The 21,532-nt window shown below is 50.1% G+C and overlaps 1 protein-coding gene across 2 annotated transcripts in view; it reads right to left on the bottom strand.

Annotated features, from left to right (window-relative positions):
* Window positions 1–21,532, bottom strand: part of DNAH6 (dynein axonemal heavy chain 6) — a 2,458,578-nt gene that overhangs the window by 2,229,758 nt on the left and 207,288 nt on the right. For both annotated transcript variants that reach the window (XM_085636629.1, XM_085636630.1), the window contains exon 5: window positions 5,098–5,365. In XM_085636629.1, the coding sequence (XP_085492755.1) occupies window positions 5,098–5,365 (268 nt within the window). The remainder of the gene's footprint in view (window positions 1–5,097; window positions 5,366–21,532) is intronic.

The raw sequence follows: 21,532 nt of genomic DNA, 5'->3' as shown, positions 1-21,532 counted from the left end.
AATAGTTAATATGGGCTTCTATTTTAAGTCCCTGCCTCCATTATTATCAGGGTGTTGCACTACCAGTAGTTGGCCATATGTGGTGCTGGACATATTCTAGCTCTGTGCTGGAGTACATTTACTTCTATTTTGGGTCCTTTCTTGTTGTAGTAACTATGGAAGTGCAATCTGTGCAAAGCAATGGGTTTACTCTTGTGGGTGGGTGCACGTCTCTCGCTACACCCCACCATAAGTTTTCCTTAACTATTTCTTACTCCTACCAAAACCCTCCCCTTTAGTGGTAAGTATTTCACATTTTCCAGCCCTTCCCATCCCAAATTTACTACTAAAACATAAACTTATGTGTGCAGGGATGTCTACAGTTAGGGCGGATATCTACACATGAAAGATCGGAGAGGCAGAGGTATTGACATTCCCATGAAGGTTCGTGAATAGCATTTTGTAGGATTAAGTACTATTTATTTATGCGTTTTCATATAGCGCAAACTTTATCCGAAGGTGTCAGAGCGCTTTACAATAGAACCAGTTACATTACATAAGGACTTCAGAGTACATGATTTACATAAAAGTTATGAAACAGATAAACTCTAAACCACGGGTACTCATAGTGCGGCCCGGCAAGCCTTCCTTGGCGGCCCACAGACCTTGCAGACATTGTACCTGTGTTTTAAAAAAAAAAATTAAAGGGTGTCAGCAAACACCGCCGCAGCAACGCGGACTCAGAGACACACTGCTCTATGGGGGCCGGGCGATTCCAGCAGAGTGGAGATGCAGGGGCGCTAAGAGTTGAAATACAATATTAACAAGTTGTAGGAGAGTGGCATCAACTGCATAGTTGCCCCCAACTTTTTGATGATGTTTTGACTGTTTTCTGACTCTAGCCAGGCTGTCGCCCTGCTATCCAGGACCCCAGCCTATCTTCTTCCTCTCTAAACTGATGTGAGTACCCTAGGTACATCCCAATTGGATACTGAGGACACCCTATCAGCCCCTTGTAGATGGTACCCTAGGTACCCAGGGCATGGGTCCCTCAGAGGCCTACCAGGGGCTGCAGCACTTCTTGTGCCACCCCTGGGACAGCCATACAAACTGACACCACCAGACCACTACTGTAGTCTGGGTAAGGTGGAGCTTGCACCCCTTACAGGGATATAGGTATCCTGTATCCCACTCCATACAACACATATATCCTCATAGGCCACCCCTAAGGCAGGGTGCTGAGATATGTGTGAGGGGAACCCCTACCTGAGTAGGGCCCCTCTGCAACCTTCGTAAAACTATTGCTGGGTTGTTTGTAGTGCAGCCATACCATATACTCTTAACCGCATTAAAAGTAATCGCGATAGCGTGATAACTTGAGAGTGGCTGCACAGAACCATGTCGTGTTTGGTGTCAAACATGTAGGAATCATACCCCCAATCCAACCATGGGAGTGAGGGCATGATTCCCCCCTGCTAGAGGGGCGATATGGTAAAAGCGGTAGATTTTAGACACCAATTTAAAAGTGCACACGTAGTACAAAATGGATGCTACCCACCACCCACACGACTCTGGCTGCCTGTTGCTGGGCAGAACTCCAGCCACGGCAGCTGGACAATAGGGATCTTGTTGCAGGGAGGTGCTCCCACCTCCCCAGACAGACTATGTGGATTGGAACTGGGTGGGTGCACCATAGGATGTCTTTCAGACTTGCACGTAGGCTTCTCCATGCCTACTTCTGCATACACCGCCTCAAACCGGTTCAGGGGCATCCTGTCCCGTGCCCAGGCGGGAAAACACACAAAGGGGAGAGGGTGTAGCCACCCTTTCCCGCCTGAACTCTCATTGGTGGGCTCTGATCTAGACACTCCCCTAATCTTTGGATAAAGGTGAATACAGGGTCCCCAGAGCCTCAGATTATTCTTGGACTTTACAGACTTGAACTTCGACTTGCTGCCGCACAGCTACCTGAAGAAATCTCCCTTGGGGTAAAGGAGTTACCCCCCTGCTTGGCAGGCACCTGAAACACTGCAAGTGACCCGGTTGGAACTTCGCTGCTCCTATGGACATCGACAACTCCTACCTACCTTGAGGTGGGTTTCCAAGAATCCCAGAGGCCAGTGAGTGTGCACAGCAAAGCTCAGCACCGTGGACCCCGTGGGTGCCGAGATCCACAATACCCCAGGACACCGGCCACCTCTTGCACAGCACACAAACCCGACAAGTGGGGAAGTTGTGCTTTGGCCCATTATTGAGCCAACCTCTCAGCATCATCTGTGCCAAAGATTGACGCCCTAGCCCGCTCCGGCGACCCGTGGGCGCATCTTTATGCACGCCAAATTTCTGCCTCCCGCGGTCCCTTGTCTCTCGACTGGTGGGCCCTGGCGGAGGTCAATCTTTACTTCCAAGAGTTCCCCTGGTTGCTCCAGGCCTGCTCTTCAGTCTCTTTGCTGGAGACCTTGCTCAGACCTTGTGGGTCTGCACCAGTAGCTGCTTTGAGATCCTTGCGTGGGTTGCGGTTGCCAAGGCTTAGTGGATCCAATCCGGACACTAACACCGCAGCGACCCTCATCCTTCGTGGGACAGTCGCCCTCCAGAAGCTGGCCTTCCTTGAAGCCTCCTGGACTCCGTGGCTGACGATCCAAGCTACCCATCGTCCACCTGGAAGCACCCAACATTGAAGGGCTCTTTCTCCTGAGCCCCCTGGTCACTGTGCCGTGACCCAGACTCTGTGCCCTCTGCTTTCGGGTCCTTCTCTGCAAGATATCCATCTTCAATCTTCACGACATCGACGACGCTTCTCGCTAGCAGCAGTTCTTCATGTTTTTCCATTGAAAATCAGCCCGCGACCCGACATCGAAAACGACCTATGCACCAGGCTTCCCTGGGGCAGGTAACAGTGGTACCTCGGTACTCTCGTGGGTGTGGGCCCTTCAAAAGCTTAACTCTAAACTCTTGAACTTGAACTCCTGCTAGAAGTGTTTTTAATCTTGTAAATTTCAACTGCGACATTCTCCATAGGCTTTAATAGAGATCCCGACAGCAGCTTATACCACTGAACGTGTCTCCCGTGTGTCCCCTTCCTCACTACCTTGGGTGGTTTCACAAGGAGCCAGCGGCCCTAAATGCCCTAGGCATTGTCTGTAGAATTGTCGTGGTTTTTATACCACTTTTTTAATATATGGTTTGGTCCCCCCCTGGGGCCCTATGATTCCAGTGCTATTTATTGTAACTATCAATGCTTGTTTGAATTGTATCTTTACCTCCAGCCTCATAAAGAGACTAGTGGGATTATTCTTAGAATAAATACATATATTTTATATATATACCTGTGTGGACTACTCTTTCATTTGGTTATTCAAGAGGTTATCTATGGTAAAACAATAGACTTAGCCTGAAGGCTGCTCTCCACAGCTACCACTAGGATAGCTTTCTTTAAAGGTTGTCTTTTAACCTATCACCTTAAGAGTCGAATTGGACTGGTGCAAGGTGTCCCCTATAACTAGTGGACAGCATATGCCAGGCCAACTTCTCACACAAGTAAATGGTCTTTTGAAGACCTGTGAATTACTCGGGTGTGGCTGTGTGTGTGCTGGGGAAGCTGTCTCAGCCCGGGCTGTCACACTCGCGGGGTGAGGTGACAGAGGGTGACAGACAGAGGGAGGGAGGGAGACAGAGGGAGGGAGACAGAGAGGGGGAGGGAAAGAGACAGAGGGAGAGGGAGACAGAGAGGGAGGGAGACAGACAGAGAGGGAGGGAGGGAGGGGAAGACAGAGAGGGAGGGAGGGAGGGAGAGAGAGAGACAGACAGAGGGAGAGAGAGAGAGACAGACAGGGGGAGAGGGAGAGAGAGAGACAGAGGGAGAGAGAGAGACAGACAGAGGGAGAGAGAGATACAGACAGAGGGAGAGAGAGAGACAGACACAGGGAGAGAGAGAGAGAGACACAGAGAGAGACAGACAGAGGGAGACAGACAGACACAGAGAGAGACAGACAGAGGGAGACAGACAGACAGAGGGAGACAGACAGACAGAGGGAGGGAAACAGAGGGAGGGAAACAGAGGGAGGGAGACAGAGGGAGGGAGACAGAGGGAGGGAGACAGAGGGGGGAGACAGAGAGGGGGAGACAGAGAGGGGGAGACAGAGAGGGGGAGACAGGGAGGGGGAGACAGGGAGGGGGGAGTCAGGGGTAGACAGAGGGGGGAGTCAGGGGGAGAGGGAGTCAGGGGAGGGAGGGAGTCAGGGAGGGAGGGAGTCAGGGAGGGAGGGAGACAGAGGGAGGGAGACAGAGGGAGAGACAGAGGGAGGGAGACAGAGGGAAGGAGGGAGACAGAGGGAGGGAGGGAGACAGAGTGAGGGAGGGAGACAGATGGAGGGAGGGAGACAGATGGAGGGAGGGAGACAGATAGAGGGAGACAGATAGAGGGAGAGGGAGACAGAGAGGAAGGGAGACCGAGAGGGAGAGAGAGGGAGGGAGGGAGACAGAGGGAGAGAGAGAGAGAGAGAGAGAGAGAGAGAGAGAGAGAGAGAGAGAGAGAGAGAGAGAGAGAGAGAGAGAGGGAGAGAGAGAGAGAGAGGGAGAGAGAAAGATGTGTGTATGCCGGGTCTGGTGGCTCAGTGGATGAAAGCATCCGCTGCAAGGGCCTGTGTTCAACCTCATGGTCACAGTTTTTTTTTGCTCTAGCCACGCCCCCTCCCCCACTGACTCCGCTCCCACCAGTGCGGCCCTCGGCCACAAACCACACTGTAAATTTGGCCCCCGAGAGAAAGTTTGTGAGTACCCATGCTCTAAACTCACATAAGAATGGAAGTAGGTACATATGTCTACTACAGATACTAGTAGTTAAAAGTTACAAATCCAAAAGTTGCAAATTCACTCAAGATTACATTTCAAGGAAGGTTGAAATGATTAGGGCTGGACAAATATATATTACATATTTACAGAGAATGATCATCTTTTCGCCATTGGTAGGGTTCTTGCATTACTTGTTCAGCCATTACTATTGTAGTACTACTACGGTCCTACAAAATGCAGTTCGCGAATAGATCCCAACGTGTTAAAGGACTCTGCCCTTTATTACCTGTATAATCATGAGTATACATTGTTGTCCATACATACCACATTAACAATGAATAAGTTCTCCTGCAGTAATTTTTTGCATGCACTGATTCTTCTGGAGCGAACGTTCTTCCTCCACACGTGAAAAGCTTTCCACTTGCGAAAGTGTATAAATGTGGGGATTTGCTTGAGTGCTCTATGGCAAAGGTATTCCTGCTTCCAGCGCTCAAGTTCCAAGAAATCAACATCACCGTTGTATGTGTGGGTCACTCCATTTTGGCTGATGGTGCTGAAGTCATTTTTGTTGATATGCTCATAATTAACAATTCTAAAAATACAAATAGTTTTTATTTTTAGAAATTGGATAATATGTAACATTTGCATCCATTTTACAATAAAGAGCACTGCATATGTACCTTCCTGTACTTACACAACCAGCATTTTTGCTGATATGCTCATAATTAACAATTCCCAAAAATACACATAATTTTATTTTAAAAATATGCCAATACATGACATTTAACTTCATCTTAAAAACAAAGTTCACTGCACATTTAACTTCCTGTACTTACACAGCCAACTTATTCACTAATGAATTACTTCTCTTTGACAGCAGTGGTAGCCAACACTGAGTTCTAGCATGCCTATACCTAATAAAGTAAGCATGGCTGCACATCAAAGATATGATTTAGTGTAACCTGCCTTCAGTGTGAAGGTAGTGGTGTTTAATGAGTGGAGGTACATGAGAAAACAAGGTTTGGTTAAGGGCTGATGGACGGTGACAGTCAGGGGCTTCATTAAAGACCTTACCAATTACTAAACTGGAGGACAGGAAGCATGATTTTTTCTTTTTTATACAACCTGCAAATTCAGCAAACAGTAGTGGAGCTAAACACGACAGAACACCATAAAATATGTAATCCAGTGCTTAATTCGAGCCAATGTTTGCCATCAGGTGCAGTCTCAAAGACAATATTATGCAAAGAGTGCTGAATCTGTCCCAAGTGCAGGCACAGAAGTTATCACATAAGTGCCTGAGTGATGCTTAAGTACAGTCAGTAAACGAAAACGCATGTTTTAAAAGAAATCTAGACATCCTTGTGACTTGGGGCCTGATTACGATGCCGGTGGGTCTGACACCAATGACTCGTCAGTGTCAGACCCACCAACATCTGGCCATGCGGTCTGCCAGTTGCATTACGATGCGGCAGGCGGAGGCATCGGGCGGAGGGACCGTCCGCTGCGCTTACGACGGGCTCAAGGCGTTGGAGGTTCAGCAATCCCTACAATAAAGGTGGTGCCTGCTCAGGCACTGCCGTAGGGATTAAAATGTCCCTTTCTGCATGCCCTTTCATGGTGGTTCACCCGTCATGAAAAGGCAGGCGGAAAGTGACTTTGGAGGCCCCTAGCAGGCCCCCCCTTCCACCTGGCCCTCCTCTATCTATGGGGTCTGGGGGCATATCTGGTGCCCCCTTACCATCCCTGCACCATGTTTCAGGCACTGCATGGTGCCTGCCACACAGTGCAGGGATGTTTTTGGAGTTTTTATTTTCTTTTGAGGCGTTTGCTGCAGCCCACAGCACACGCCGCAATAGAAAATATTCACATTGCGACCGCCATGAAGGCAGGCACATTGTATTCTGGGCAGCAGGACCGTTGAATTCTAGCCAGACGGTCCTGCTTTCGCTACAGTGCCCGGCATCGTAATCAGACCCATGATTCCTATATCTTACTGCATTTCACACCACTATGATTTTTTGCTGAAAGTGACCTGGGCAGAGGCACTAGTAGTACTGCTGGTTCAGCTCGGTTGGGTCTAGACATTTCAGTTTGTTTGCAGCGAACAAACCAATGAGCAGTGGCTGCGCTGTGACTCCATCTCATGAGGTGGGAACAGCATGTTTCCAGCTTTCTCAACTGCGCTGAGGCTTCACATGACACAGTGCCTGGATGACTGATCACTCGACGCAGGTCGGTAGATGCTACAGACTGCTATGGCAGTCACCTGCTTGTTCCCAGAGACTGTTGCAGAACACAGAGGGGATATGGTCTGGGACTACCGAATTTCCCCCTCCCCCTGCGCGTAAACCACATTTCTAATGAGGGACATGAGAAGGTAATTACTTTTTGGAGGCGGGGGTCTTACAACCCCCGGCCGTATTTATTAAAACATAAAAACAAAATTAAAATTTGAAATAAACAATATTTACACGATTATACGCAGAAACATAACACGACATTTGATTACAACTCATATGCACAGATTTCAGATGGCTAACCTTAACATATCTCTAATACATAGTTTTTTCTATCCGAATCTAACATAAGGATTATAATCATACATTAATTACTTTCTGCGTATCCTATTTGGGCCTATGGCAAGGTCGCTAACTGGTGTCAGATCCTTATCAATTTACCACGCCCTCCCTTAGGAGTTGCGCATGCGCAGAGGGCCCGCTTACCGAGAGGGTACTTCCCCCCCCCGGTTACCCCCATACGTTCCCTGAACTCCATTCAAATTTGGGGGGTCTTGCACTCTGCGCCATTTAGTGACGTCCATGCCAGTGCAGGGTGGCCAACCAGCCTAAAAGAAAGCGTGACTCCCCCCTTTCCCCGCACCCATCCAGCCAACCGGAGAAACCGCCCCTGGAGTTATAGGAGAGACCCTTTGTCCCTCCCCCTGGGCGACACCATCCGAGAATGAGGCCACCCCCTGAGGACCTTAAATTTACTGCTCACCAGTCATGACCTTACCGCCTGACCAAGGAATAGCATAAATACGACGATTGATGACCTGTAAACGGGAAAAACGCCTAAGCAAGCAAAGCACACCGTCAATTTTAATCTCCAATAATCATATTGCAACAGGGGATGGAGGGTGGGTAACAAAAGGTTAGCAGCCTCCCAGGGGCTGCGTCCGGATGCCTGAGAGCGCGGGACCAAGAGACCGCGTCCCGCGCTCCCCGGCCTTTTATCCTAGTACTGGGGGCAGGCCAGTTCTAACTGGCCTGTCCCCTGCCGCCCCCTTGACCCGGAAGCCCCTTAATCCCTGCAGGGTCCCCTAAAACTTTTTGCCTTCACTCCTCCTGTTTTAAGAACTTGTTTTTTTTGGCTTTTAGGACTCTGTGCACTTTAGCACTGGGAACCAGTGCTAAGGTGCTTGTGCTCTCTCCTGTAAACTGGGAAGATTGGCTTATACACAATTTCCATATTTACTTTACTTATGAGCCCCTAGTAAAGTGGTACTATATGTATCCAGGTACAGTAAATTAAATGCTACTAGTGGGCCTGCAGCGCTTACTGTGCCACCCTCTTGAATAGCCTTGTTAAACAAATATGCCTCTTTATTCCGCTTGCGGTCACCCCGCATGTTGTTACAACGCAGTCGTTACAACGACCGCGTTGTAACAACGCATACCATTATCCCGCAAGTCGTAACAAAGACTTGCGGAGGGGGGCGCTGGATGTTGGAATTGTATAATTTACTATTCCAACTCCAGTCTGTGCGGACAGTAGGAAAGGTGTTGGATTTTAAATCCAACACCATCTCCCCCCTCCGCAAGTCGCTGTTATGCCTTGCGGGGTAATGGTGTGCGACGTTACAACCCGGTCGTTGTAACGACCGCGTTGTAACATGCGGGGTGAGGGATTCGTAGTAAGGGCTGTTTACCTTGTTAAACGTGTCTCAGGTCTGCAATTGCAGCCTGTATGCAGTTTTAAACTGCCATTTTGACTGGGCAAAATAAATCTTTTGCCAAGCCTAAACCTTCATTTTTAATACATACAAGTCACCCCTGGGGTAGGTGCCTGAAACAGCCCATAGGGCAGGGTGCAGTGCATTTAAAATGTTGGACATGTAAGTTTTAGTTTTTAGATGTTCTGGTAGTGAAAACCCCCTAAATTAGTTTTTTACTGCTATGAGGCCTACCTCTCCCATACGATAACATTGGGTTAACTTATTACATGATAAATTACAGTGATAAATTTGGTTTGATATCAGGTAGGAATGCTGCAGCCAGAAGCTCAGCCTTTGGGCTTCTCCACAAACTATTGGCTCCCCATGGACAAGCGTGTACATTTTAAAGCCTTATACATGGCTCACAATATCATGCATTTGCAAGGAGGTATAAAAAGGGCCCCCCCTCAATCTCAATCTTCAGTAGACTCCTGGACCAGTGGATACTACAGAAGGATGACTGCCCAGCTGACCTGCTGCACTGAACTTGTCTGGGAGAGCAACTGGGCCTGCCTGAGGCCTGCCCTGCTGTCTGAGAAGGCAGGCTAGACCTGCCTTCTCTGCACCCTTCATCCCAGCCTGAAGTAACTCCAAGAGTCAGCTGACTGACCTCAGGTTCAAAGATTCAGGGAAACAAGTTACAGATCCCTACCTGCAAGTGGCCAGCCAAACCCGCTGCACTGAACATGCAAATTAACCTGCCTGAGCCCTGCTAGCCTCAGCTGGAACAAGTACCTGATCCCCAAGAGTTGTCTGCCAGGTCATTGTCGCCAGGCCTCGGGAGAGGAGGAGGGGTACGAGGCAACCCTCATTGATGACAGCTTTCCACCTCTCCTGCAGGGTGCTGGCGGCCCCTTTAACGCCGGCTGGCTCATCGCGGACGAGGTAACGCCCCCTGTGACGTCAGCGGCAGGGAACCAATCAGGAGCGCCCATCTCCCGTAAGACGGAAGCCCGCGCGGAAGCCAGCGCGAAAGCCCATGGAGGAGAGCCAGGAGTAGCAGAGAAGGCGAGCGAGGAGAAGAGCGGAGAACGAGAGGCGGTGGTCGGTAGCGGAGCGGAGCGAAGTAGGAGTACGACGGAGGAGGTGGAGCAGTCCGGAAGAGGCGACGCGGAGGTCCGGACCAGCCGGGACGGAAGAGCTGCAGAGCCAGGAGGCCATCTACACGGCGTCTCGCCCCGCCACTCTCCTGGAGGAGGGTGGCTGGGAAAGGTACGGGGCCGGGTCCTGGGTCTATTACCTACACGGGGAGGGAGATAGCTGTCGGGGTGGTCACGGGACGTCTAGGGGCCCTGGTTCCTTCTAAAAAGGGGAAGGACTCGATACACGCACAAATCTCAGCATAGCACGAGTGTTTTGGTGGAAGACCCCGGTGACTCCTCACACCCTTTCCCCCCTCAGAATCCCACAAAGAAAAGAGCAGGTCACTAATATATTGCTCTCCCTTCCTTGCATATACCCCGGAGACCTACCGCTGGAGGGGGACCTCGGAGAGGAGAAGAGAAGACCGGGAATCCTCAGACCGGAGAGAGAGAGCAAGACTTTGTGAATAATAAATACCCCAAACTGAATCCATTGTCCAGACGTATCCTTCTTCTACCCACGGGGAGGGCACAGCGTGGGTGACAAGTGGCGAGCCAGATAGGAGGCTGTTGGATCGTGAACCACCACCCGATACAGGATGGACGCCTTCATACACCAAATGAAGGAAAGTCAGACGAAGATGGAGTGGGCGATAGAGCGGAGTTCCTCCCAGGCTGACGCAGATCGGGCTGTGTTCACTTCGGCCATCCAAACACAAGCCGATAACTTGGTAAAACTGGCCGAAGGACAAAATCTTCTCGTGGCCTCCCTGGGTCAGGTCAGAGCGGCCGCGCCTCCGGGAACGGTGGTCCCCCTTCAGAAGCTCACCCCTGGAGAAGATCCGTTGGCCTTCTTTCTGAATTTCGAAAGGGCCGCCCGTGCTAGTGCTTGGGCAGGAGAGAGGTGGCCCTTTTACCTTGCCCCTTTGTTGGTTGGAGAAGCACAAGCGGCCTATCAGGCCGTAAATAAAGATGGGACCGCTACCTATGCACTTGTGAAACAATATATCCTGGACCGGCTTGGAGTAGACGAAGAGACTCACCGCTTACGGTTCCGGCAGGAACGCGGGGCTCCTGGGGACATCCCCAAGACTCTATTTTTTAAGTTGAAGGAGGCGGCTGATCTGTGGCTAAAACCCCAAGAGGCCAGCATGGAGGACGTGATGAAGAAGATTTATCTTGAACAGTTCCTTGAAGCCCTCCCATACTCGAGCCAGCGCTGGTTAAAACAACACGCTGGGTTATCCCTGGAACAGGCCGTAGAAATGGCCACGTCGTATGCTAGAGCTCAAGGCCGACCCAACCCCAAAGAACTAGAACGGCCAGTAAAGCATGTGTCCCAAGGAAGGGGCGACCGGAAGCCGGTTAAACCAGTCCCAGAGCCCGTACGGTCCCGAGGAGCCCGGCCAGACCCTATCCCTTTCTCGGGGCCCCAATGTTATGACTGTGGGGAATGGGGACACATAGCTCGCTTTTGCAGAAAGAAAAAGGAGAAAGAGGAGGAACCCATGGATGTGAGCTATTCGCCCCACTCCCTCCTGTTTGCTCAAGAAACGGGTCCCGTCTTTTATGTGAGTGTAAAGATACAGGGAAAAGGGGTACGAGCCCTATTGGATTCAGGCTGTAAACACTCAGTGGCCAGGCAAGAGCTCATTCAACACTCCTGGGTCCTACCGGGTAGGAGGGTGGGTATCAGGTGTGAACATGGGGAGGTTAGGGACTACCCTCTGGCTATCATCCAGCTCCAAACACCCACAGGGGCCAGCCTGGATGCAATAGTGGGGGTCCTTCCACACCTTCCTGAACCTGTCATCATTGGGACCGATAACCCCTGTTTTTCCGCTATGATGCGGGAGGTACTCAGTTCCCCGGCCTGTCATCAGGTCTCGGTGTTGACCCCAGAACCGTGGGCTAAGGATACTCACTTCCGTACTGCCCAATTAAACGACGCCAGTCTGGTCAATGCCTGGAACAAAGCCCGGGCTGAACAGGACCAAACGACTAGAGCCTATCCCACTTTTGTTGAACGTAATGGCCTCCTCTACCGGTTAGCTAAGGAAGACGCCCCTCTTCAGTTAATAGTTCCCTCAGACTTTAGGGATCAAATACTTTTTTTTGCCCATGCCCACCTTTTGGCGGGGCATGTTGGGGCAGAAAAAACAGGACAAGCCATTCTACAACACTTCTTCTGGCCTGGGATATATGCTCAGATACAAAGGTATTGTCAGGAATGTCACATCTGCCAACGGCGCAATCCGTATGTACCACCTGCAGTCCCCTTGCAGCCTCTCCCCATCATAGGTAAACCGTTCGACAGACTAGGAATGGACTTGATAGGTCCCTTGCCCAAATCCAGTAGAGGACATCAGTATGCCCTGGTCTTGGTGGACTATGCGACTCGCTATCCCGAGGCCTTCCCCCTTAGAGCAGCTACGTCCACGGCTATAGCTCAACGCCTGGTGGAAGTATTTTCAAGGATGGGTTTCCCAAGGGAAATAGTCACCGATCAGGGCACCCCGTTTGTCTCCAAACTTATGAAACAGGTCTGTCTCCAGCTCAACATCCGACACATAAAAACATCGGTGTACCATCCCCAGACAGACGGGTTAGTTGAGCGCTATAATGGAAGCCTTAAACTGACCCTAAAAAAACTTCTGTCTGGGGACGGAAGAAACTGGGACCAATTGTTGCCTTTGGCCCTGTTTGTGCTAAGGAGCCAGACCCAGTCCAGCTTGGGGGCTTCCCCATTCGAGCTCCTCTTTGGTCGGAAACCCCGAACTCTACTGGAGATCACAAAAGACAGCTGGGAGCAAGAAGGGAAACAAGAAGCAGAGGCTCTGCTTGATTACACCCGCCAGTTGCAGTCCCGACTCCATAAACTGAGGACCCTTTCCCATGAACACCTAGCCATCGCCCAAACTAAACAAAAGCACTTTTATGATAGAGGAAAAAAATGGAGGACGCTCGATGTAGGGGACTGGGTCCTGGTGTTGTTACCCACTTCTGGTCAGAAAATGAAGAAGGAGTGGCAAGGTCCCTTTCAGGTCACTAAGAAGGTGGGTAGGACCTCTTACGTTCTACAGGTATCGCGCACAAAGACGCAATTGTATCACATAAACATACTAAAAAAATGGTTGGGAAAACCTCCGATTACACCCCTAACTGTCTCCTTTACCGCACCTCTGGCGCATACCGTCAAGGACCTTCCTGTCAATCCCGATTTGCCCCCTCATCAAAGGGAGGCTATGGACTCTCTCCTCCTTCGGTTTTCCAGTGTATTCTCCGATCTCCCGGGGAGAACCCACTTAGCTGAACACACTATCCCCACCCCCGTAGGAGTTACCGTCAAACAAAAACCCTATCGGATACCTGAGGCACGGCGGGCGGCCTTCCAGACAGAAGTACAACAGATGCTAAAAACCGGGGTGATCGTGCCTTCTCACAGCAACTGGTGTTCCCCCGTAGTCTTGGTACCGAAACCGGACGGAAGTATCCGGTTTTGCATAGACTTCCGAGCCGTCAATAGGGTCTCCAAGCAAGATGCTTACCCACTTCCTAGGGTCGACGAACTAGTTGAGCGCCTTGGTGAGGCCAAATACATAACCACTATCGACCTCACCAAGGGGTCTTGGCAGATTCCCCTAGCTCCTGCGGACCAGGAGAAAACAGCCTTCTCGACTCCCTCAGGTCACTTCCATTTTACTGTCCTCCCTTTTGGCCTACATGGGGCTCCGGCCACCTTTCAACGGGCCATGGATACCCTACTAAAACAACATCTTCCTTATGCTTCTGCATACCTGGACGACATAGTTGTCTTCAGCAAAACGTGGCCAGAGCACCTCCAACATCTGGGCAGAATACTGGAAAGTATAAAACAAGCAGGCTTCCACATCAACGCAAAGAAATCCCGGGTTGCGTTTCAGCAAGTGAAATATCTGGGGTTTCTGCTTGGGGACGGTAACATTAAACCTCAGTCAGAGAAGGTTGCGGCGGTTCAGGCTTTGCTGTACCCCAGAACCAAAAGGGATCTTAGGGCATTTTTGGGGTTGGTAGGATACTACAGGAGATTTATCCCCCAATTCGCCAATCTGGCTGGTCCCCTCACTGATCTCCTCCGCAAGACCCAAACCTCTCCCCGCCTACGGGCGCCTACGACCCTGGAGTCTACTGCTTTCCAGGCTCTCAAAGATGCTCTCACCTCCTCCCCAGTGTTAGTGACCCCTGACTTTCAGAAACCCTTTATCCTGCAGACGGATGCATCTGGGGTTGGGATAGGGGCAGTGCTCTCCCAAGAGGATTCGGAGGGTTGCGAGCGTCCTGTTTTATACATCAGTAGGAAGCTTTTTCCCCGAGAGCAGGCTTACTCCACGGTGGAGAAAGAGTGTTTGGCCGTACGTTGGGGGGTGGAGAAATTGCGCTATTACTTGGAAGGCAGATCCTTTATCCTCTTTACGGACCATGCCCCTTTGACCTGGCTTCAGCGTAATAAAGGCCACAACGAGCGCATCCTCCGCTGGTTCTTGGCGTTACAGCCTTATCGCTTTGAGGTGAAACATCGGAAAGGGCTGGACCAGGGGAATGCGGACTTTCTCTCCCGATACCCCATTTCCCCCGATCGGGAAAATCAAGGGGTTGGGGATGTGTCGCCAGGCCTCGGGAGAGGAGGAGGGGTACGAGGCAACCCTCATTGATGACAGCTTTCCACCTCTCCTGCAGGGTGCTGGCGGCCCCTTTAACGCCGGCTGGCTCATCGCGGACGAGGTAACGCCCCCTGTGACGTCAGCGGCAGGGAACCAATCAGGAGCGCCCATCTCCCGTAAGACGGAAGCCCGCGCGGAAGCCAGCACGAAAGCCCATGGAGGAGAGCCAGGAGTAGCAGAGAAGGCGAGCGAGGAGAAGAGCGGAGAACGAGAGGCGGTGGTCGGTAGCGGAGCGGAGCGAAGTAGGAGTACGACGGAGGAGGTGGAGCAGTCCGGAAGAGGCGACGCGGAGGTCCGGACCAGCCGGGACGGAAGAGCTGCAGAGCCAGGAGGCCATCTACACGGCGTCTCGCCCCGCCACTCTCCTGGAGGAGGGTGGCTGGGAAAGGTACGGGGCCGGGTCCTGGGTCTATTACCTACACGGGGAGGGAGATAGCTGTCGGGGAGGTCACGGGACGTCTAGGGGCCCTGGTTCCTTCTAAAAAGGGGAAGGACTCGATACACGCACAAATCTCAGCATAGCACGAGTGTTTTGGTGGAAGACCCCGGTGACTCCTCACACCCTTTCCCCCCTCAGAATCCCACAAAGAAAAGAGCAGGTCACTAATATATTGCTCTCCCTTCCTTGCATATACCCCGGAGACCTACCGCTGGAGGGGGACCTCGGAGAGGAGAAGAGAAGACCGGGAATCCTCAGACCGGAGAGAGAGAGCAAGACTTTGTGAATAATAAATACCCCAAACTGAATCCATTGTCCAGACGTATCCTTCTTCTACCCACGGGGAGGGCACAGCGTGGGTGACAGTCATGGACCTTGGTGTGGCATCCGTTGAGCTACTTCTTGAAAAAAAGGAGAAATACTGATGTTTTGGGCTCTTTGCGACCACGAACGTGCCCCTTCACACCAGGATCTTGCTGCCCATACTGACCGCCAACGCAAAGCTCCAGTGAACCCAATGTTTGACACTACAGCGTCTGCCAGCGTTGACCGGAAACACAAGATAGGCAATTTGTGCTTTCAGCATGGGCAGCCCATAGTGACTGCCAATGACTTATTTCAACAAAGACAATCCACAATACCCAACAGGATTTTCACGCTACTGGGATAACCTTCTGCCACACCCAGCCTGCTCTTCATGCTACAGCGATGATCATCCACAGTGCTCTCCCTGCTCATCAAGGCTGCCACACCGCAAACAGAACTCTTTGTGCTGAACTGTAGAAGGTAACTTTTTCAGCGGGACTAACCAGGTCCCTGTATTCACCCCACTCTGCAACGCGATCAGCCTGAACTTGGGACTTTCATAAGGTTCCCTCAAGACCAGATGACCGCGAGTGGTATTTGTGCTTTCCTGCATGATACTTACCGTAAATCTTTGAAATTGCATATCTCCAGTTCTAGTGATTTCATTTTTTGTGTTTTATCAAATAATTTATTACATTTTACTCAGTTTTCTAAGTTGGTGTTTTTTTTTCTCATGCTGCTTTCACTTTATTACTGTTTGTGTGACGCATAAATACTTTACACATTACCTCTAAATTAAGCCGGCTGCTTTTGTGTCAAGCTACCAGAGGGTTAAGCACAAGTTAATTTGGTGACTTTTGTGGTTCACCCTGACATGGATTGTGGATTTTGCTTGAGAAGGGCTCACATCCTATCAACCAACAATCCAGTTGGTGCCAGAATTGACCATGTTGGAACGTAAGCGAATCTCTTTACAGACAGATGAAGGCCTTGGCTGTAAAGGAGGTTCACTGTCAGCAGTAGATCCATGAGTGGCTTTGGATGGAACTAGGCCTTGCGCAGCCAGTTGTCCAGATATGCATAAATAATCGCTTCTTACGAAGGAATGATGACACCACCTCTACCACTTTGCTAACAGCCCTTGGAGCCGACTTTAATTTAAAACGATGTACTTTGTATAATAATATTTTTTGTCAATTTTGAATCTCAGAATAAATATGTGACTTGCACAATGAACACATGAAAATAAGCAGCCTGCAACTCTACAACACACATCCAATCAACCAGCTGAAGATGTGCACATATGACGGAGCGCCACAATCCTGAACTTTTCGTTTCCTACTCCTATTGTTAGTCCTTTTGAAATCCAAAATAGGTCTGAAGTTTTGCTTTGAACCTTTCTTCTTGATAAGGAAGAAATAGGATTAAACCCCCATATTCCACTATTGTTACTGTACTAGCTCCATCGTGCCTTTCTCCAGAAGCGTCAATGTCTGTATAATTAGCTGCTCCAGGATTGCAGGATTTAACTCTTGTGGTAGAATATAAGGCAGTGAACTGAAAAACCTGTTTTGTATCCATTTTGCACAATATCTAGCACACTCTTGTGTTTCGGAATGTTTTGCTACGCTGGGAAATACCTGGAAATTTGGCAACCCAGTGGGGTGCTCACCATGAGGGCACACTGAAGGAATCATTTATTTGTTGGAGTCTTCCTTTCAAACAAAGGCAGAAGACGGCTACCTGCTTCCTCTGCCACTAGAAACCTTTTGCTTCTGGAACAATTGCTGTTGTTGTTGTCTTAATAGTCCGATAATATTGTCAGCATGCCCTCCTTGACAGCAAACAAATCCTTCATCTTATCTCTTGGAAGATTGTCGATGAATTGACTCTGAGAGTCCCAAAGTGAAGGATCACGAAGGCTAAGTGTGAGAAGTTGGCCTGGTATATGCTGTTCACTAGTTAAAGTGGACACCTTGCACCAGTACAATTCAACTCTTATGGTAGTAAGTTTAAGACAACCTTTAAAGAAAGCGATCCTAGTGGTAGCTGTGGAGAGCAGCCTTCAGGCTAAATCTTGGAGGAATGTAAAGCAGCTTGTTTTACCACATAATCTCTTGAATCACCAAATGAAAGGACACCACACAGGTATATATATCAAATATATATGTATGTATTACTAAACAACTCTCTACTAATCTCTTTATGTCAGGAACATTTGCACAAATCAACGTTTCACAATAAATTAAGCACAAATATGGCTGGGGCCCTAGGGGCGTACCAGACCATATACTAAAATAGAGACTTAAGAACAACGACTTGCAAAGGGACAAGGCCTAGGGCCTTTAGAAGTGTTGGGGCCTCACAAAACCACCCAAGGCAGGTAAGTAAAGGACCCACGGGGGACGCATGCAGTGTGTGAACACAGGCGCGAATCGCCGTACACTTCAATGGGGCAACTCGCGGTTAGAAATTAAGAGTTTAAGGGTACTTTGGGAGAGTCTACAAGCAAGTCACTTACAGGGTAAGTAGTTCTAGAACCAACACCCACAGGAGCACCGTAGTGCTGGAGTTACTTCACCCAGAGAAGCCGGGTGCATAGGTGTCTTTTGGTGTCGGGTCGCGGCATCCTTTTAAATGGGAGCCAATGAAGACTTGCTACTTGTGAAGAAGTGTCCGGTGGAATTCAAGCCTGGATTCAGAAGGAGGAAGACCTGAAAGTAGAGGGGAGAATGTTCAAAGTCACTTGGCAGTGACCCGGGGCAAGGAAGATGAATGCCCACAGTTGTCGGGTGTTTTCAGGCAGTTCACGGATGTCTTGACTCTTCAGCCACGAGGTCCAGGAGGCGTCGCCGATGACCAGGAGCTGGATCCGGCGTGTCCCACGAAGTCTGCAGCTTACTGCCGTGTTGGCGACCAGATTGGAGCCAACAAGCCTTGGCAACAGCAAGTCTTGTGGAAAGGACAAAAAGTCAGCGATGCAGACCAGCAAGGTCTGGGGGACTCACCCAGCGAGGGTAAGTTAGGGCAGGTCTGGAGCAACCAGGGGAGCCCTTTGGATTTGTAGAAAAGTCTTCAGGGGACCCACAAGCCAACCGGCAAGGGATTGCGAAGACGCCTCGGGAGGATCCACTCAACAGGGGCCCCCGGTCACTCGGGACGGGGTAGGCCTCTGATCTTTGGAGGGATCTTTGCTGGAGGCTTGGACCACACATGGCCCAAAACACAGGTTTGTAGAACGTCGTGAAGGGGTTGCACTCGACAATAGCGCACGGTACCCAGGGATTGCGGTTCCTCGTCACTCGTGGGGTCCACTTGCCTCAGCGTCGCTGGGGACTCACGATGGCCTTATAGAAGTTAGGATATCCTCTTCCTGGGCTGCAGGGATTTCGGGCTATGGTGGGAGCGGTGGAGTTTGCGACCGTTGTTGCAGTTTTTGGTGCCTGCCAAGCAGGGGAGTCACTCCTTGACTCCAAGGGAGATTCTTCAGCTTTCCAGAGGTAGTGGAACATCGAAGGTCCAGGATTCTTTGTCAAAGTGTCGTCCAGGGATATCTAGTTTGCAATGGCAAGGGTTCCCTAACTTATACTAGAAGGAAGGGATGGACTAGCTCTATGACCCCAACTATGGGAGGGTCGGGGGAGTGGGTGGCTACACCCACTTCCCTTTGTCCAGTTTCATGTCAGAGCAGGGGCAGGTAGCCCCTGAGCCGGTTTGAACTGGTGTATGCACAGAGGAGCCTACTGCTCCCCCAGTGCAGGACTTCAAAGCACTCTAGGAGTGCACCCTCCCATACACTAAACCCTGTCTGGGAGGTGGTCACAGCTCCCTGTGACAGGATACCTATTGTTGGGCTTCCTCCAGTGCGAGTTTCGGTCATCAGCAGGAGGGCAGCCCAGTGTCCGTGACTGGTGGCATCCATTTTGTGATGCCAGGGCTCATCAGGATTCTACCGCGTTTCCACAGTAGGTACATGTCTATCCCACTAGAAGGGTGGAATCATACTCCCACACCAGTTACTGGTGTGGGGGTATGATTCCAAAGCATTTGTCACCAAACACGACATGTTTCGATGCAGCCATTCCAAAGTTAGCATTTACCGCGTGGTTATAATGCACTTAAGAGTATATGGTTTGACCGCATTCACAAACAGCCCCAGAGAATGGACTCTGAGAGCTGCAGAGGGGCCCTGCTCAGGCAGAGGCACCCTCTCACATAGAAACCAAGCACCCTGCCCTCAGGATTGATAGGGCCTGCCTTAGGGGTGACTGATAGGTTTAAATGTGTGTGCTGGAGATATATAGGGAACCTATATCTCAGTGAGGAGTGCTAGCACCACCTCACGCAGGCTGCAGTAGCAGGCCTGTGGTGTCAGATTTAGTCTGCTTCCCAGGGGTGGCATAATACATGCTTCAGCCCCTGGTAGGCCTGTGAAGTACCTATGCCCTTGGTACCTAAGGTACCATATACTTGGGACTCATAAGGTACCACAGTATCCAATCACTAGTGCACCTAATATGCACTCCATGTCGTTTAGAGAGAACAGAGAGGCTGGGGCCCGGATTAGCAGGGACCCAGCCAGACTATAGCCAGAAACCAGTGTAAACATCAGAAAAAAAGTAGGGGCAACATAAGAAGCAGATCCTACTCTCCTACACTAAGTAAAGCAGAGGAACCAGTTGCTTTAATGATGCCCCCTGATCATTAGCAGGACTTTATGCCAAAGGTATCCTATCTTCTATTCTCTTTCTCCGGAGGGCTCAAAGATGTTGATCCTGGTACATTGCATTTCTTCTTTGCAGTAACAACTACCAAAGAATCTGAGGATGCCACTTTCTTTAGAAATTCTGGATCTGATTCTACAGTCATACATTTCTTTTTTAGATTCCTCATACTGACAAATTATCAGTGAAGGCACTCATGATGAGTTCTGTTAACCCTGTGGCCAAAAGAACTATAGGTGGAGCTTTCATCATCTAAACAATTGTAAAAGAGCTTGGATCTGGAACTGTGGTCAGTAAATTGAACGTCCTTGTAGCCCTGATAGGAAGGTCAAGCAAGGCTACAAGATAATATACTGAATCACAGAATGAGTAGTTTCTGGAGAAGCTGCTGAAAACTCTCCCCAACCAGAGAAGGAAGTTGAAGCACAACTTGAACAAGCCACATAGACATCATTTTTTTTTTTTCTTTTAAACGTAGTTTATTGGTTTTCTGAATATTACAACTTCCGCCGACCTCAGTCTACATCAGAACAGATCACTATCAATACATTCGGCAAGGAAGCTCAATAATAATAAACGGTGAGACAAATAACTGCGAGTGACCAGTGGCTTAATCCGGAACAACAATGTCCATGTTCACTGCCACGGAATGTCCATACTCTTCAACCTCGTCCATCGTTGACTCTTGAAATATACAATAACAACTCTGAATGTAACATAACTCCCACCCCCTCCCACCTCCTCCCCCTATCCCAACGATCCCCCATCCTACCCTCCCCCCCCTCTGTCGGGTCAACGTAACTCGTGGTCCATGCTGCAACATATTCATTCATACGGGCCCGCCTTCTGTCGCCCTCCCCGGACCCGGGGTCCCCCCCTCCCCGGAAGACGCCTCAACTACACTGGATATAGTGACTTGGGAGGCCTGTCCCTCTATCTCCTGCACCATTGCTCCCCATGCCAAGAGCACCTCAGGCAGCTTGTCATCCTTTCTTGTACTCCGCATATGCCCCTCCTCAACCAGGGCCCACTCACGGAAATCGGACCTCCACTTTGCCAATGGCGGTCCCTGCTGTGTTAACCAGTGGATGGCTATGCGCCTTTTGGCAATAACTAGCCCCAGGATAAGGAACCGCCTACTTATCTTGCGTTTTGGGTCCCGCGGAATCAAGCCTAGGAGGCATGTGCGGGGATCCAATGCTATGGTCCATCCGGTTATCTGGGTCAGAGCACCAAGAACCGCCCCCCAATATGCCTGGATTGATGGGCACGTCCAAACCATATGCACAAAATCTGCTGGATCAAAGCGACATCTAGGGCAACGGGGGTCTCTGGAGCCATCAATAGCGTGCAACCTTCTAGGAGAGAGGTACGTCATATGTATTATGTTGTACTGAATTTGCTTAAAACGATTGCTCACTGACACTTTTCGCACATTCTCATGTATCTTTTCCCAGTCTCGAGTCGTGACCTCCTGAGGACACACCCGCTGCCATTTTTCTTCTATT

Source organism: Triturus cristatus, chromosome 2_1 (genome assembly GCF_964204655.1).
Source record: "Triturus cristatus chromosome 2_1, aTriCri1.1, whole genome shotgun sequence".
NCBI lineage: Eukaryota > Metazoa > Chordata > Amphibia > Caudata > Salamandridae > Triturus > Triturus cristatus.
Note: the sequence above shows the minus strand (reverse complement) of the source record. Positions and strands in the feature narration are given on the sequence as shown.